This window comes from Podarcis melisellensis (assembly GCF_964234715.1).
Source record: "Podarcis melisellensis genome assembly, chromosome: 6".
Taxonomy (NCBI): domain Eukaryota; kingdom Metazoa; phylum Chordata; class Lepidosauria; order Squamata; family Lacertidae; genus Podarcis; species Podarcis melisellensis.
The window spans coordinates 74546229-74563799 of record NC_138538.1 but is presented as its reverse complement, the minus strand read 5'-3'; the positions used below and the strand labels follow the sequence as shown (position 1 = coordinate 74563799).

The window sequence follows — 17571 nt, the reverse complement described above, 5'->3', positions numbered from 1 at the left end:
ATTCAGACTCGGAGGATGAACCTCAGGAATCCCAGCCTGCACAGGAGTCCCTGCCTCCAGAACCAGCTGAGCCGGGACTGGGGCATGAGCCTGAAGGGTCCTCACCTGTGCTGGATCCTCAGGTGCAGGCACCAGCTGAGTCTGCTCTGGCTCCTGAGGTGATGGAGGACCCATTGCCTGCAGGTGCTCCACTCTAAGCCCCGTCAGGGGAAGGTGAGGTTACCTCTGGGTCCGGTAACCCTCCAGGATCTCCTGAGCTGCAGAGGCTCGGGGCAGAGAGGCGGAGGGAACTAAGTTCCCGCAGGAGGAGTGCTTGCCTCCAGGCCAGGAGAGGTGAGTCACCTGTGGCCCTATGCCTCGGGGCAGGTAAAAGCCAGCCAGCCCCAGTCCCAGGTTGTGGGAGCAACACTGTTGGTAGCCTGTTCCTGCCTGCACCCTGTCCTGCTCTTTGGCCAGAGTTCCTGACCTCACCTGACTCCCTGCCTTGGACGCAGCTTCAGCTTTGACGGACAGTCTCCATACCGCACTATCGACCTCAGACTGGACTCGGACCTCGCCACACGGTTAACCCTCGGGACCAGCGCACTCTTAGTTTCAGGGTTGTGGATACGAGCCCCAAGTTGGCCTTCTTGCCTGCCGTGGACACCATATCCAGCTGTACCCATCTTTAGGTAGGTCTTCAAGGAACAGTGGTTGAGAACATAAGAGGAGCAAGACATCTAGCCCAGCATTCTGTTCCCATAGTGGCCAACTCTGAGAAATACTGACCTGCCCACAGTAGGACTTTACACATCAAGGGTGGTATCCAATGCCCTTGTTTGTTAGCACAAGGATTTATGGTATCCTTCCCCCCCCCCCCGCACACCCCACATCTGTTCCAGAGGGTTGGGAAAAACCCTACAGATTTAGGAGGTGCATGTAGGGGACAGCAGGGAAAGGAGGTGCATTTACAGATTTAGGAGGTGCATGTAGGGGATAGCAGGGAAAGGAGGTGCATTTACAGATTTAGGAGGTGCATGTAGGGGACAGCAGGGAAAGGAGGTGCATTTACAGATTTAGGAGGTGCATGTAGGGGACATTCCATTGTGCAAGGAGAAATCATTTTGCAGCATTCACCTAGCACTACTTTAGATACAACCCCAATATGTTTGTTCTCCAATTTAAAAAAAGCACATGAGACAATACACACCTGCACACCCGCATACACACACAGAGCAGTATTTTGTCAGACAAGTTATGGATGGAAAGCCCCCACAAGGCAACTTAGCAAATTCTCTCTAACAGAAGAAATCTACTTTTTAATAATAATAATAATAATTTTTCTATGTGCTCTGTAAACTCCAGAGATCAGGATAGAAAAACCAAATAATATACTGGAAAGTAATCTAGGTTTGTACTCTCTCCTTTAATAAAAAGTGGGGGGAAAGCCCTAATGCAAATCATGCTACAAAGGAACAATACCTTATTATCCATTCTAGCATGCTACAGAAGCGCTATGAACTTAAGACATTTTGAGAGCTGCGGAGAGAATGGAAAGTCTTAGCTAAGTGAAATAAAGATCGCCTTTCATCACTGCGTGAGCGTTTCTATAACAATTGTATCTGTTTGCTATGGTGGAACTTAGCAAGACTGTGAATCCGGCACCTTACACTGCTTGCTCATTTCCATAATGCTATATGTATGGACTGAGGGTATTCCCTACCCAATCCCACCTTAGGGTGTCTAGCTTGGCACCTTCGGGAGATACGGTAACCAAATGGTGTTGTAGTCAGCCTTAAGCGAGACAGCTGCCTCCAGCCTATCCAGCTGTAAAGAAGCATGAAATCCATTAAGGTTAAGGAAGCCAGATGGAATCCTTGCCTCGTCACTCTCTCACACAGAGAAGGAAGGAAAACACTGGAGTGCCTTAGGTCAGTTGGTAGAATCAAGAGGCAAAGCTTTTTCCTGGGCTTCGTCACTTCAGGCAATAGGATGCAGGGTTTGTGCATGTACAAGAATGCTGTCTTGGTGGAGAAAGCACTGTGCATATAGAAAAACAGCCTGTCATAGAGAAGGCTTTATCTAAATGGATAGATTCTTGCAGTGCCATTTTTTTATAGAAAAATTGGTGCCGGAACTCACTATGAACGCCTCCCTTGTTATAATGGCAATGGCACCCACCTGAGAGGTGCGGAAGTGAGTTCCGGCTAAAAGTTAAAAAAGCCCTGGAATATTGCTTTATTTGAATTTATAAACATTTAAGCGCAGGAAGAGTGTGTCCCCCCCCCCCCGCCGCTCCAGTTCAGATCTCAACTATGCCAAGCAGCCTTAAGAAAGGTATCTTATCTCAGGCATTAATACTGCCTTTACATCTCCCTACTGCAATTTAGGGATTACAACCCTAGGTAGGTTTCAGGGCTCCCACCCAGGTAATTTAGTCAATATATATGAAACTCAAATGGTGCTAAATGCCGGATATCAATATCACCATTGTGCAGTTTTCCCATGAGAGGTTACCATGGGATTGCTGCAGAACAAAACTTTTAAGCACATAACCTTTCTAGGGCAAAGCAATGGAGATGGAGGACTTCAGACCCAGGAGCACAATATGATGCTCCAGACATTTCTACTTGACCCCTTGGGACTCGGCCTAAGCCACACCTCCTCCCCAGGCCCCGCCCCTTCACTCTGGCCCAACTCCACCCCCTCCTTGTCCACCCCGAATGTTGTATTGAATGTGTGCTGAGTGGGGAGAAATTCACTTTCCCAAAACGCCACCTGATGCCTAAGTTAGAAAATGTGACAAAAACCCTTTAAAAGAGAGGGGAGGATAACACCTGAGGAAAATACCTTACTCTGAAAAGGGATTGGAAGTTTGTCACTGGGAGAATACACAAAAGCAGTGATCGGATGGAGGGACCCATTAAAAAGGAAATGAACGAAGCACTGAGGTAGCGGGTCCTCTCTCTTTTACACCCTAATGGCTAAATGCGGTTATACTGGGAGAGCGCAGGTTGGTAAAAATCTTCCTGTGGACTAGCAACTTGGGTAGACTTATGTGGCCAGTTGCTTTGCCGGCACAACAACAAACTGCTACGCACAGGCAAACGACAGAATGGTAGAACGGCGAGGATGTCAGACCCTGAAGCTCACTAGATAACCTTGGGCCAGTTACTATCTCTATGCCTAACCTACCTCAAAAGGGTTGTTGTGAAGGGGAAAAAATGCAAGAGGCATGTATGCTACTTTGACCTCCTTGGAGGAAAAAACAAGCTTTCAATCTAATAAACAAACCTCTGCATGTGATCTACTTGGAGTGCGGTCTTCCAGAGCCTGCTGTGCTGTGCTGTGTCTACAATCTTGTGTGCCATAGCCAATTGCTCTCGCCGCTTCTTACCACCAAAGCCCTACTTGCGGGCAAGGCTGCTGGACTGCCACTTATTCCCACAAAGTAATGTTGAGGGCAGCGCTTGCTGTATTTGCTTAATCTCGCATTCCTTGAGCTCCTCGGATTTCTTCTTGCCGTCGAGAGGAGTTTGGGAGGGCACAAGAATCTGCACAATCAGGTCTTGCTAGGCGCAAGTGACTTTTTGAAAGCATTCCGAAATCCCACTGCTTCCCCATTAGAAGTACAGTAGAAATAGAAGAACGACAGCAACAACAACCTGCCTACACTGATTAACGCCTAGTGTGTCCGCAGATTCCAGCACGGCAACCGTGTCATTTGGGCCTCATTTGGTGCTTTTCTTGGTGTTTCCTATTTTTAACACTTTTGAAGTCGAGCTCCGTGGCAGATGCCTTTGACAGATGCTGTCAACTCGGAACGCCAACTTTTTGTTCCACCCCCTCTGAAGACTTTTTTAACCTTTGGGACCTGGTAGTCTGCCAAGGATGTGGTGCTCTGCGGCTCAGTAAAGGCAGTCTCACCCAAGCAGAGTTAAATATATGTTGTTGTTGAGGCGGCTTTCAAGCTCAAAGCTAGATACTCTGATAAATGTCCGTGTAATAATATATTAAGCCAAGCTGTACGATCAAGGGGTTGTGCACTGTTGCTCTTAAAAAAATATGCAATACCTCAAAGTGTTCAGGGAGAACCTTATCAAACAATACACAGCTCTCCCTTTCAATTGTTATCAGATCCTCTTTCCGAAGACACTTCAAAAGAGGCGGCAGTTAACATCTCTAACGTCGGTTTTACGACAGAAAGCCGTTGGTGCCGCCTCCCTTACGAATGCTATTTACATTAGCTGGTTTTCACCTTCAAAGCCTTGGGTGATCGGAGTCACGAGTTATCTGAAGGACAACTTACACCTGTATCCACCTGCCCACACGTAATGATTAAGAATGGAGGTCCTCTTGGTTTGCCTACCACTGCAGTCGGTGAAATACGACACAGGGCCTTCTCTGTGGTAGCCCCACAACTCTGAAATTTGTTGCCAGCTGACCTCTGGAAAGCTACCATACTCCAGACCTTCAGAAGCACTTTGAATATGTATTTGTTTTGGGTGGACGATGCATCCTTTGGTGCTTTTCTATTGGTACCCCTTCTAGCTGAACTACAGTGGTGGCAGTGGTAGTGAATCTATGACCCTTGGGGTGTTGTTGAACACCAGTTCCCATCACTCAGTAGGACCAATGGTCAGGGATAATGGGGTTTGTAGTTCAGCAACTACAACTGCAGGTTCCCCACCACTAAACGAGATGATTTGACTCTGCATAAGGCAGCTGCATGTGTTCAGATGAGCGCTCAAAAGCATCTCATATACATTATTTCAGCAATCCTAACCAAAACAGTCTTGCATGCCCTATACCACGGGCATTAAGATAGGAGCGGGGGGAGAGAAAGAGCTTACAGCCACCTATAGAAAATCACGGATGAGGAGAGATTTGAACCGGGGACTTGCGGCCACACCCTTAGCCACGATGCACACCACTTCACAAGCCAGTCTACAAGTCGCTCTAAATCAAAGCACCTGAGTGATGCTGCTGTAGCTGAGCACAGAGTGTATTCAGTTTCACTATGCACTGGCAAAACTCCATTCTCTTGCAACGAGAGTCCCTTTTTTTAAAACACACATAGAGGAGATTTCAGTGCAAAGTCCATGAGGCCCTCTGGCACCAGCTCTCTATTTTTTGGCACTGCTATTTCAAGCGAAAAAGCTATACAGAAGTTAAACTATCGCTAAGTTACCCGCCGATACCCTTTCTCCTTTGACTTTTTCCACATCGTCTCCTCCAGCAATGTAATGGTCTGTTTGATTTTCCAGACAATTTCCCTTATGATGGAAACTCAATACAATTGATGCTAATTAAACGGAGCCATCGCTGTAACAAGGCAATGTCCTAATGTACTCGTCGCATAAAGACGGTCTGTTTCATTTGAATTAAGGCATTTTGCTTCCTCTTTAATGAAAAGCAAAAAAATCAATGTATGGGGAAGAAACAGGGAACAGGGATGGGCTCACTAAGGTCTCTCCTTTGTTTTCTTTCATACTCTGGTCAGCAACTAGCTTTACGGGAGAATCACTTTGAAGTCAGGAGAGTGTTCCGCCCCCTCTGACTTTGCAATGGGACAGTCAACAAGCCCCACTCTGTTCCCACATTGCTCTTCTGGGGGTGGGGGTGGCGCCAGATAGAAAGAAAAGTTAGACAGAAAGAAAAGTTACCTTGAAACAAACTTTTTAGAACCTTGTTATTACAACATGGCACAAGCTTCTCCTAGCAGACTATCGAACCTCATCTGAAGTCCAATTTAGCACTGTCTATAAGGAAGCTTGGGACGTGGGTGGCGCTGTGGGTTAAACCACAGAGCCTAGGACTTGCCGATCAGAAGGTCGGTGGTTCGAATCCCCGTGACGGGGTGAGCTCCCGTTGCTCAGTCCCTGCTCCTGCCAACTTAGTAGTTCGAAAGCACATAAAGTGCAAGTAGATAAATAGGTACCACTCCGGCGGGAAGGTAAACGGCGTTTCTGTGCGCTGCTCAGGTTTGCCAGAAGCGGCTTAGTCATGCTGGCCACACGACCCGGAAGCTGTACGCCGGCTCCCTTGGGCAATAAAGCGAGATGAGCGCCGCAAGCCCAGAGTCGGTCACGACTGGATCTAATGGTCAGGGGTCCCTTTACCTTTATCTATAAGGAAGCTTTGCCATGTTACCAAAAAAAAAAAAAGTTCTAAAGATTTAGGGCAACAATCCCAACACCAAGGAAGCAGACTTCTGCTTGTGTGAGAGGAGTTCCCCTTCATCTTCTTTCTCCTACAGGTCCTGTGGCCCTCCAAATCTGCGCTGCCTGATCCCCCAGCTGCCCAGAGCAGATTTGTTGGGTACCTTGAAGAGAGATAATCCATTCTAAATAGGGCGCCTGCTCTGCTGGCAGGTGGGCATTGTTGGATTTCACTTTTAGTCTCAAGGTACCATCAGAAACACTTCTTTCTCTTTATTACAGATTAATAGAAGACAATAAGAGTTTTCATAATGTATAAACAGGAATGTTGAGTCTACTTTGTTGTTCACTAGAACCCCGTGATCCTACCAAGCAAGGCACAAAAGAAACCTATTTAGAATGAAAGAATGGGGTGCCTCTGAGCACATGGGCCGAAGGAATTTGTTTTTAGTAGAAAAACTGAGGAGAGTTCACAGTCCTTTTAAAAACTTCACTCCTGGTTAGCCTTCTTATTGCAGCAGCATAATAAAAAGTCACTTTGTTGTTGCTATTGTTAAACAATTTGGAACCGGAAATCCTTGTTATCTGGCCACAAATCACTGCAATATCTTCCACTAGATCCTGATCTAACTTCTGCCACCTTTGATATAAATCAGCTAGACAGACTGACAACACCCTGTTTTATGAGTACCCACTGCCACATTCAAACTAGCCTGAAAATGGCGCATTGAACAAGAGAGCTGCTTAAAGGCTGGAGGACTCAATCGAGGGAAGTAAACCCTGCAGGAACCAGTCCTAAATTTGTATGCATATTTAGAGGTTTGTTATCTCCAGATAGTTATTTCCTTTTGGAACAGACAAGGCATTTCTTCATTATTTGTCTGCAACAGTTGTTTTACATACCAAATCCGGCTTGAGTCTGAAGGTCAAAGGGAGAGAGTAAAACATGGAACGCAGAGTCGTCACCACAGAGGAGCTCCACAACTGACGGACCTCCCGGCTTCTGGGAATGCGGTGGAGGGTGAACTGGAAAACAAGGGAATAAATGGACAGATTTACACAAGATGACTCGTGGCCGTTTGCACATAGTTCCATAAGGCGGCTGCTATCTTTGCTTGCTGCACACCTCCCATTCACAAAAAAAGGAACAGATACCAGAGATGGGGCTCTTGGGTTGGGCTCGTGGCTGTGGACTCCAGATTGCAACTTATTTCCCTGTTCCAAAGGAGCGAGTTCTCCATTTGCAAAAGATGCCCTGACCTTTCACAGGATTTTCACCCCTCCCCTGCAAGCAGCACCCAGCACATGCTTTTAAACACATGATGAATATGAGTGCAAGACCCGGACATGGCAGCACAGATGCATAAAATCACTTGGAAAATGCAAGCAAATGTCTCTCTCCTTACTTTTCAAACAGTGCTCAAAATGTGCAGCTTAGGCAGCACAACAACAATTGGCTTATTGCTCCACCTAGTGGACAGTAAGATGAATTGCTAGCAACAGATGCTGTTGAACTGAAATCTTCTGAGCTTCCTATTAAAAGTGTTCTGCTCTAATCTTACCTTGCAAAGCATCCTCCCAATTTCCACATCACTTTGTGTCATAAGTTAGGACACTGGTTCATACACCTTTGGGGCAAAGTTACTACAAAACTAATCCCCACCAATGTATGCTTGACTTCACAATGATTACTAAGGTGAAACAGCAACAAAAGTTGCAGCTCAGACGTAATGCTAACCATAATTTAGTGTTGCAAAAATGAGCCTCAGGAACCCTCATGCTTGCACACTCCTCCTTACACCCAACAAGGAAGACTTTAGAAGCTTTTGCTTAGTGTGTCTATCAAACTCTAACCTATAGTTACTGTTTTCTACGGTTGGCTGAAAAAAGCCAGCCTAAACTATGGTCTGAGCTGGCTTGCTTCAGCTAACCACAGCTAAGATTAACCAGTTTGTCCAAGCCTCTATACCAAATGAAGAAAAACATAGGGCACAGAAAAAAAGTAATAACAAAACTGCATCCATAAAAAAACCCATCGCAAATGGATAGATTAAATTAATACAGGAATGTAGCTGTGTGACCCCGTCAAGGAAGGCCTGGACGAACAGGTGAGATTTCAGCTGCCTCTTAAACGCCAATACTGTAGGTGCTGGCCTGATGTTCACTGGAGGAAGCCTGCAAAGGGCAGGTCCTGCCACACTAAAGGCTGTGGTCTTAGCGGACGTAAGACCAACCCTGGAAGCATATGGCACTACTTAGGGGTATCTTCCTTGAACTTCAAAGTGACCAAGCAGGACTGTAAGAAGCAGGCGTTCCCAAAGGTCCCAAGTCATTCAGGGCTTGACATGTGAATAGCAAAACTTTAGAATTAAGTCTTGTAGCATACTGGCACCCAGGGCAACTATTTCGGCGCAGGATTTATGTGCTGTTGATAGGGCGCCTCCTCCAACAGCCAGGCTGTAGCATTCTGCACTACCTGTAGCTTCCCGGACCAACCTTAAGGGGAGTCCTACATAGAGCGCACTGCCGTAATCCAATCTGGGGGTTACTAATGCCTAGACTACTATAGCTAAGGTATTTTGATCCAGGAATGGCTGCAGCTGTCACACCAGTTGATCTGGCAGAAGGTAGTGTGGCACACTGGTTAGGGTGCTGGACTAGGACCTGGGAGGCCAGGGTTCAAATCCCCACTTGGCCATGAAGCTCTCAGGGTGACCGCCTCGTGGCCTAAGCTACCTCACAGGTAGGTTCCATCTTCAAAGAAACTGCCTTTTTTTATTAAGTAATCAAAAAATGGAAGATGCCTTGGCTGCTAGTGCTCATTCGCACCCGAAGCTGTTTTGCTGTTTTCATCTTGCATGTGCTAAGAATGTTGAACCCTTCATCTTTGGAATGTCTTGTCCAAACAGAAAACACGAGCAGGAATTTTTAGTGACGTTGGTGAGAAAAATGCTATGAAGCCCACAGCCATAAGGAGGCCACCCAACCTATTTTATGTGGGTGAGATGTGGTGGTGCGATTTACCCCAGTGGGTTTATTTTAGCTCATTTTTACATTTTTTTAAAATATAATTTTTTAATCTGTTGCCCACAACAGTTCCTTAAGAGAAGCAGCAGACCACATGCAAGGATCCACTCCCTGCCCTGAACAAATTACCAGCTCTATAGCTTTGTGTCAGCAATGGCTGGATTTGTGTGTAGCTCCCCCTTGTTGTGAACTTCTCCAGGAGGCAGCTTCTCAGCCATTCCTCATCCATGCCTTGGGGATCCTGCCACTCCTGCTGACTACAGGATTCCCCTGGAAAGGGTATAGGTAGGCATCTTGTTCCACTTAAGCCTTGTTCAAGCAACAAGGCTTGCCTATGCTCCAATGCCTTCCTGTATTCTTGGATTCCTCAGAGAACCTCTCCTAGTGCCGACTTAAATAAATGACTTTATTTGAACTGAATTTTTATGCAGCTTAATCTTAAAAACCTCTAAGTAGACTTTGTCAGCTTTTCAGCACCAGGCTGAATGTTTCTATTCTCCCAGGCTATGGACAGAACTAATGGTCTGGCTGTTTGTTTGTTTGTTTGTTTGTTTGTTTTATGGTGCTCATTCTCATGTTAGGCTAAGTGGTTATGGATGCTTCTGTTTTGTATGTTCTTGTTTTTGCAAATCGCTTTGGAACTTCTTTTTGGTTGTGTGAAGCAATGTGTAAATCAAACTGAAGAAACTAAACTGAGGAAGTCCCACTGTATTCCGTGGAGTTCATTCTTAATAATAATAATAAGATGAAGAAGAAGAAGAAGAGGAGGAGGAGGAGGAGTAGGAGGAGTTTGGATTTGATATCCTACTTTTTCACTACCCTAAGGAATTTCAAAGCGGCTAACAATCTCCTTTCCCTTCCTCCCCCACAACAAACACTCTGTGAGGTGAATGAGGCTGAGAGACTTCAGAGAAGTGTGACTGGCCCAGCAGCTGCATGTGGAGGAGCGGGGAAGCGAACCCAGTTCACCAGATTACGAATCCACTGCTCTTAACCACTACACCACACGTGTGTAGGGTTGCAGTCTTACAGGGCAAGCCTATATATGTCTACTCAGATGAAAGTCCTATTGAGTTCAATGAGACTTACTCCCACATGAGTGTAACAGGAATGCATCCTTAAGTGGTTGGTGCTGCAGTCTTGTACCTGCTTCCCTGGGAACAAAACCCACTGAACTCAATGGGACTTAACTTCAGTGTAGATGTGCACAGAAGTGCACCATAAACCTCACAGAAGGGACCACAAGGGTCATCTAGTCCAACCTCCTGCAATGCAAGAATCTTTTGCCCAATGTGGAACTTAATCCCACGGCCCTGAGATCGAGAGTCTTCTGCTCTACCAACTGAGCTACCGGGGCAGATATGTATAACCACTATGATTTCTTTAATCAAGTGGCAGACCTTATATAAATTCAGATGAACAACATTTTGAAATCTACTTTTTATTCCATTTCATCTTTTCGCCTGATGATATTGCTTGTTCTACAGGGATGGGGGCTAAATTCCTTCTTCCAGTTTCATGGAGGAGAGTACAAGCGCTCAAACGAGAAAGAAAGAAAGAAAGAAAGAAAGAAAGAAAGAAAGAAAGAAAGAAAGAAAGAAAGAAAGAAAGAAATGTATGCCCTCCGAGTAGGAACAAAAATTCCGCCTCAGAGATCTGAGAAAGAACAGTGATATCGTTCAGAGACTAGAGTTCTCAGCGGAGTCGTAACCCTTAGAACTTGATAGGTACTAGATCAGACGACAAATCCCACCCCCCAAAAAAAGCAATCTCATATTTTAATAAATGTTATAAAGTAAAATACACTTTAGTGGAGATAAGCCCAACCCTGAAACCTCAACCCAAAACAAAACAAAACACGGCATAGAAGCATGTTAACAATAACAAAATTTAAAAGCTTCAGAAGCAGGTCCAACTGAAACAAAGCTTTCGTTTTCCTGAGTTTGGGTTACACAGAACTTGTTAAGATACTTAAAAGGAAACAGATGTATGTTGACATGCATTTATAAAAGATCCTATCAGATGCCACCTTTCTTTCTGGTACTTTTGTTAATAATTGCATGTAGCAAGAGATTAAAGAGAAATATTTCTTTGTGTTGTTTTCCCTGCCCCTCCCCCGCCCGCAGTTTGTCTTCATTGTGCAAGATGTGCTGGGAATTGGCTATTTCCCATGCTGAACAGATTATAACAGAGTTGCTGGCTAAGTTGTAGTGAGGAAAAGCTTGACCATGTTTCATACATGTGCTGAAGTCACATACAGAGCTAGGAAAGGGCATGTAACATCCCGAGCATCTTAAAAAGCATCTTAAAAAGCAGAGACATCACCTTGCCAACAAAGGTCCATATAGTTAAAGCTATGGTTTCCCCAGTAGTGATGTACGGAAGTGAGAGCTGGACCATAAAGAAGGCTGATCGCCGAAGAATTGATGCTTTTGAATTATGGTGCTGGAGGAGACTCTTGAGAGTCCCATGGACTGCAAGAAGATCAGACCTCTCCGTTCTTAAGGAAATCAGCCCTGAGTGCTCACTGGAAGGACAGATCCTGAAGCTGAGGCTCCAATACTTTGGCCACCTCATGAGAAGAGGAGACTCCCTGGGAAAGACCCTGATGTTGGGAAAGATGGAGGGCACAAGGAGAAGGGGGCAACAGAGGACGAGATGGTTGGACAGTGTTCTCAAAGCTACTAGCATGAGTTTGAACAAACTGCGGGAGACAGTGGAAGACAAGAGTGCCTGGCGTGCTCTGGTCCATGGGGTCACGAAGAGTCGGACACGACTAAACGACTAAACAACAACAAACATCCTGAGCCTACTAGGGCTTGCTAGGCAAGCACACCTAGGGTTTAGGATGCGGCTACCAGCAGCTATGCCAGCACAAAGCATGGCCTTGTCTGGTGCTGCAGCTGCATTGTAGTGGAACTGCAGGCAGATGTGCTTGTGCAAATGGCATTGGCAGATGTGTCACATTTTTCACTCTACTCAATGGGGGTTACCCTTATTGATATGAAATCCTTCTCAGGTACAGGGAAACAGAGCTCATACGTTTAGATCACTTTTACCACTGGTTCTTAAACCTGCAGTCCACTGATGACCAATGACCCCTCATGCATTTTCAGGTGGCTCCTAAACTGTCAATGGAAAGAGAAGGAAAGGCTGGAGGTCTCTTTGAACTTTCTGCCACATCCTGAAGATAGGCAAGCCCTTTTTTCTGGGAAAAGTACAAACTGAAAAATGAAAAGCAACTTGTCTTTTCAAGTAGACATTTTAAAAAGAAACCTCTGGCTGTGTGCACATTTCTCCCTTGTGTACAGAATTATTATTATTATTAATGAGAACAAACAGTAATTGATTATAATCCCCAATTCTATACATGCTTATTTGGAAATGCCTTGCTGATTTCAGCGAGGACTTATCTTAAAAGCAGGGACGGCTAATCTTTTTTGGCCTGAGTGAAAGCCACATTCACCCTTGGCTAACTTTTGGGTTTGTGAGTAAAAGGTAAGATTCAATAAAGATAAAAGCATAAAGAGGCAATTCAGCAGGATAAATTGAGAAGCAAAGTGCAGATATGGAGCCCAATGAAAATCATGCTGATAAGCGATTTAAGTCACCATTTCGGCACGTGAAATATAAACAAACAGTTATCAATAAAGATGTCACAACTTACCAAGGAGTTGGAGGCAGTTTCAGCTCTTTGTTGTTCGAAAGAACGGATTTTTTCTTCACTCATTTTGTCTGAATCAGCCAAAACATAATACCTAGGAGAGTATGTCTGGGACAGGCTGCTAAGTAACCTCAAGATTTCTGTAGTGTGCCCTCCTGCAAAACACAAAAGCGAAGGTGGCTTGTGAGAGATCAGCAAACTGCAAGACTCTGATGATTGCAGCATCAACTGGAAACTGATGTGTGTTGATGACTGAGCGGGTATAGATCAAACCCCATAGAGATAACTTTCATGTCATATCAATGCTTTTCATTTCAGACATTTCACATTTCCCCCTCTCAGTCAACTAATGTCTGAACTGCCAAATGTTTTCCATATGTATGTACTCCAACTCTAGTTCATTTCTGTTTTGTTAAAAGTTACGTTTATATGGCCAGTGGGCTTGGGCCTTCCTAAAAGAAAAATCATATATACAACATACTAGAAAATTGTTTTGAGGTTTGCAAACTTCTTTTTCCTACTACTACTACTACTACTAATAATAATTTTATTATTTGTACCCCACCCAACTGACTGGGTTTCCTGTGGCAAATTTACATTCTTTGTCTATATTTGCAAGAAGCATTCTACTAATGCGATGCTGCTGTCTGTTTTAGAAGGGAACCAATTATTGGGAAAAGAGACGCGGGTGGCGCTGTGGGTAAAACCTCAGCGCCTAGGACTTGCCGATCGTATGGTCAGCGGTTCGAATCCCCGCGGCGGGGTGAGCTCCCGTCATTCGGTCCCAGCTCTTGCGCACCTAGCAGTTCGAAAGCACTCTTAAGTGCATGTAGATAAATAGGTACCACTTTATAGCGGGAAGGTAAACGGCGTTTCCGTGTGCTGCGCTGGTGCAGGCTCGCCAGAGCAGCTTCGTCACGCTGGCCATGTGACCCGGAAGTGTCTCCGGACAGTGCTGGCCCCCGGCCTCTTAAGCGAGATGGGCGCGCAACCCCAGAGTCGGACATGACTGGCCTGTACGGGCAGGGGTACCTTTACCTTTACCTAATTATTGGGAATATATTAGGAACCTAAGAAGCTCCTTCATACCAAGTCAGAGAAACCTGGACGCCTTTAAAGGGGGTTGGACAAATTAATGAAGGAAGAGGCTGCCCATGCCTACCAGTTATGATGGCTGTGTACTTTCTCCAGTATCAGAGGTGTTTTGCCTCTGAACATTAGTTCAGAGTGGGGAGAGTCCTCTTGCACTCATGTCCAACATCTGGGCTTTCATAGCCATGTGGTTATGGCCACTGTCAGTACAGGATTTGGGACTAAATGAGCCTTTCATGTGATCCAGCAGGGATTTCCTTATGCTCTTATGATTGATCCCACTCAGTATTCTCTATGCTGATTGACAGCTGCTCTTGGAGGGTTTCAAAAGGGTCTCTCCCGCTTGTGTCTGGAGGACACTGATGATTAAATGTGGCACCTTCTGCATGTAGAACATTGAGAAATACCCTTTACCCAGAGGCTGCTGCATTTAATAGTATATTCATACTGTGCCACACTATTGAGACTAACCAATAGCTTTGAAGCTCCCTGGGTGACCTAGGGCCAGTCAATGCCTCTCAGCCTAACCTATCTCACAGGGTTGTTGTGGGGATTAAATGAGGAGGAGGAGGAGAATCCTTGTATGCTGTCTTGAGCTCTTTACGAGAAAAAGGTGGGGTGTAAATGCAATAAATAAATAAATAAATATTCCGTGAATAGATAAATGAATCAGGATTCTCATGCTATTCGTAGTTATCTTGAAGGGAGAACTTCAGTAAGATGCAGTTTCCCCATCAAAGCCCCACGACAGCAGGAGACACAAGTGGAAAGAATATTCACCTATATAGCAGTTAGATGAACAAGAACACCACTGTGCATGGGCCTGGCTACCCAACTTACATCCTTTAAACTCAAAACTCTGTAGTCAGGCGGCCCCTTTATCCTCTGGTACAGAGTAAGCCATGCCATGTGTTCACCCACCTTGGTGTAGGCTTGGCCCATGAGATTTTGCTGCCTGAGATGATGGACAAGGTGACACCTCCCCACCCCCACAGAAGCCATTCAGTTGGCTGTTACCACAGTATAGTATCCTCCACACCAGGCTAATTTGGGGGGCACAGGGCAAACTCCATGGTATACACAAATAAGAAGCTGCCTCATACACTTACTGGCAGCCAGACTCCAGGATTTTAGACTGGGTCTCTACCAGCCCTCCCTGGAGATTCCAGGGATAGAACCTAGGACATGGGTAGGCAAACTAAGGCCCGGGGGCCGGATCCAGCCCAATCGCCTTCTAAATCTGGCCCATGGACGGTCCAGGAATCAGCATGTTTTTACATGAGTAGAATGTGTCCTTTTATTTAAAATGCATCTCTGGGTTATTTGTGGGACATAGGAATTTGCTCATTTATTTTTCAAAATATAGTCCGGCCCCCCACAAGGTCTGAGGAACAGTGGACTGGCCCCTTGCTGAAAAAGTTTGCTGACCCCTGATCTAGGACCTTCTTCATGTAAAGCAGATGCCATTGGCCCTTCCCAAAAGCTATCCTCTCACACCTTGCTGCTGCACACTCACAATTCATTTATTTCATAAAATATATACACTGCTTGTTTTTTGCTTCCTGATGTGGTCACCTCACCTGACATTTTGATTTGTAAATTAATTAGCTTGTTATTGGTGCATTTTAATTTTCTGTCATGGGCAACTATGTGCTTTGGACCATCTCTGTAACACCTACTCTTTATATACGGAACAGGACACACTTTAAAAGCATATTATGACAGCTCCACGGGACATAAAGAAACATCCCTATTTCAGAGCAGATATTATCGTATTGACTGGGATGAGCTTGCGCTTCCCCCGCAAGTGTTCACCTGTGCATCAAATGGCTTATGCTACAGGGCAAAGGACTTCAAGGTGGTGGGACATCTGCATTCATAAGCATGCAGCTGTCACAAATGCTGCACATTACAAATGCAGCATACAACTCCCGTGTTACAACAGCTAAGCTGGCTATTGGCCTGTTTCTGCGCACCGTTCAAAGTTCTGCTTATGACTTACAAAATCCTATATGGCTTAGGTCCAACTTAACTGAGACTGCATTCCCTCCTACAAACCTGCCCGAGTTCTGAGATATTCCGGGGAGGCCTTTCTCTCAGTCCCGCCACTCTCACAGGCGTGCTTGGTAGGGGTGCAGTATAAGGCCTTCTCTGTGCCTGCTCCAGGACAACTTTGGAACTCCCTGCCTAGAGAAGCTAGACTGGCTCCCTCCTTGTTATCCTTCTTCCAGCAGCTGAAGATCTTCTTATCCCAACAGGTTTTTGGGGACAGAGTGTTTTGAATTAAAGGGCTGGGGCTGTGCTGTTTTCACGGTAATTATCTGTATGTACTTAGTAAATTATATTTTATCATGACATAACATTATAATAATATAATATAATTAATATAATATAATATAATAATGTTTGGTTGTTGTTTTTAATGTTTATTTCCGCTGTTCTTATTTTATCTGTAAGCTGCCTTGAGTCTCTGTCTGGGGAAAAGGAGGAATAAATAAATTAATAATAATATAGCCGCAATGCACGTGGCGCCAGCATTTGCTCTCAACAGCAGCGAGAGGGGTTCTGTAAGATGCTTTCCGGCTTAGCATCTCCCTCAGCTTATACTACAGTCATTTTAGCTAGGCGACTTATAAATTGATTCGAGGCTCCTCACGGTGGTTCCTCGAAACCAAATGAACCTCAGATCCATGCAAACCTCTGCCCGCTGTATGAACTACAGATCCCAGGATGCCTCGCGCCAAAGGACGCTGTGGGGGGGAAAAGCTTGCCGCTGTGCTTGCTGGGTATTGTAGTCCGGGTGGACTAGGCCACACTTAGCTATGCAAAGCGCGGAGCGGGCAAACTCCGCCGTCTCTTTCTTACCAGAACCGGCCACCACCAGGAGGCTGACGGCGGCGTTACGCGGGACGTGCGGTCGCCTCGTTCGGAAGAACCGCGCGGCGAAGAGAAACGGCAAGAGGAAAAGGAAAGCTGCGATGCCCAGAGTCGCCCAGGAGGACTCCATGGGGAAGACAGTAACTAGGGCGGCGGACTACGGGAGCCGAAGCAGCTCAAAAATATTTAATCGTAGCCTTGCCACCCATCGCTTGCGAGTCGTCTACACCGCCGCCTGTTTTCTTTTGGTTTTTTTTCCAGGCAGCGCCTGTAGGTAGATGGAGATAGTGTTTATTTCAAAAGAGGAACGTTTCCTGGAACTAGCAAGGTTTTCCATTTTCGAAACAGGAATGTGTAGGAATGTGCAGGGTGTCTCACCTCTTTCTCACTTTTTGCCCTACTTTCCCCCCTCCAAAGCTCTCAAGATGCTGTGCATGGTTCTCTACCTCCTCATTTAATCCTCACAAAAAATCCTGTGAGGCTGAGAGGCAATGACTGGCCCAAGGCCACCCAGTGAGCTTCATGGCCAAGTGGAGATTTGAACTGTGGTCCTCCTGGTCCTAGTCTGAAACTCTAACCACTGTTGGACTCCAACTCCCATCAGCCCAGCCAACATGGCAAATTATTGGGCATGATGGGAGTGTGGTTCATGATAGGTTCCCCACAATTGACAAACACTGCTGCCTATCAATACACGTCTTTAATGTCTCACAGACCTGGTTAAAGTTTAACCTGTGCCCCTTTGCTGTCCTATACCCCCAATGTGTTTCT

At 45.6% G+C, this 17571-nt stretch overlaps 1 protein-coding gene across 2 annotated transcripts in view; it reads right to left on the bottom strand.

The window, feature by feature from the left end:
- ALG14 (ALG14 UDP-N-acetylglucosaminyltransferase subunit) overlaps positions 1-17029 on the bottom strand; it is a 46352-nt gene extending 29323 nt beyond the window's left edge. Inside the window, exons 1-3 of one of the 2 annotated variants that reach the window (XM_081914322.1) lie at positions 16789-17029; positions 12835-12986; positions 7044-7166 (exon numbers count right to left, since the gene is read on the bottom strand). In XM_081914322.1, the coding sequence (XP_081770448.1) occupies positions 7044-7166; positions 12835-12986; positions 16789-16930 (417 nt within the window). In that variant the 5' untranslated portion in view covers positions 16931-17029. The remainder of the gene's footprint in view (positions 1-7043; positions 7167-12834; positions 12987-16788) is intronic. The other variant, XM_081914323.1, reaches the window with a different exon arrangement.
- Positions 17030-17571: the final 542 nt, after the last annotated feature.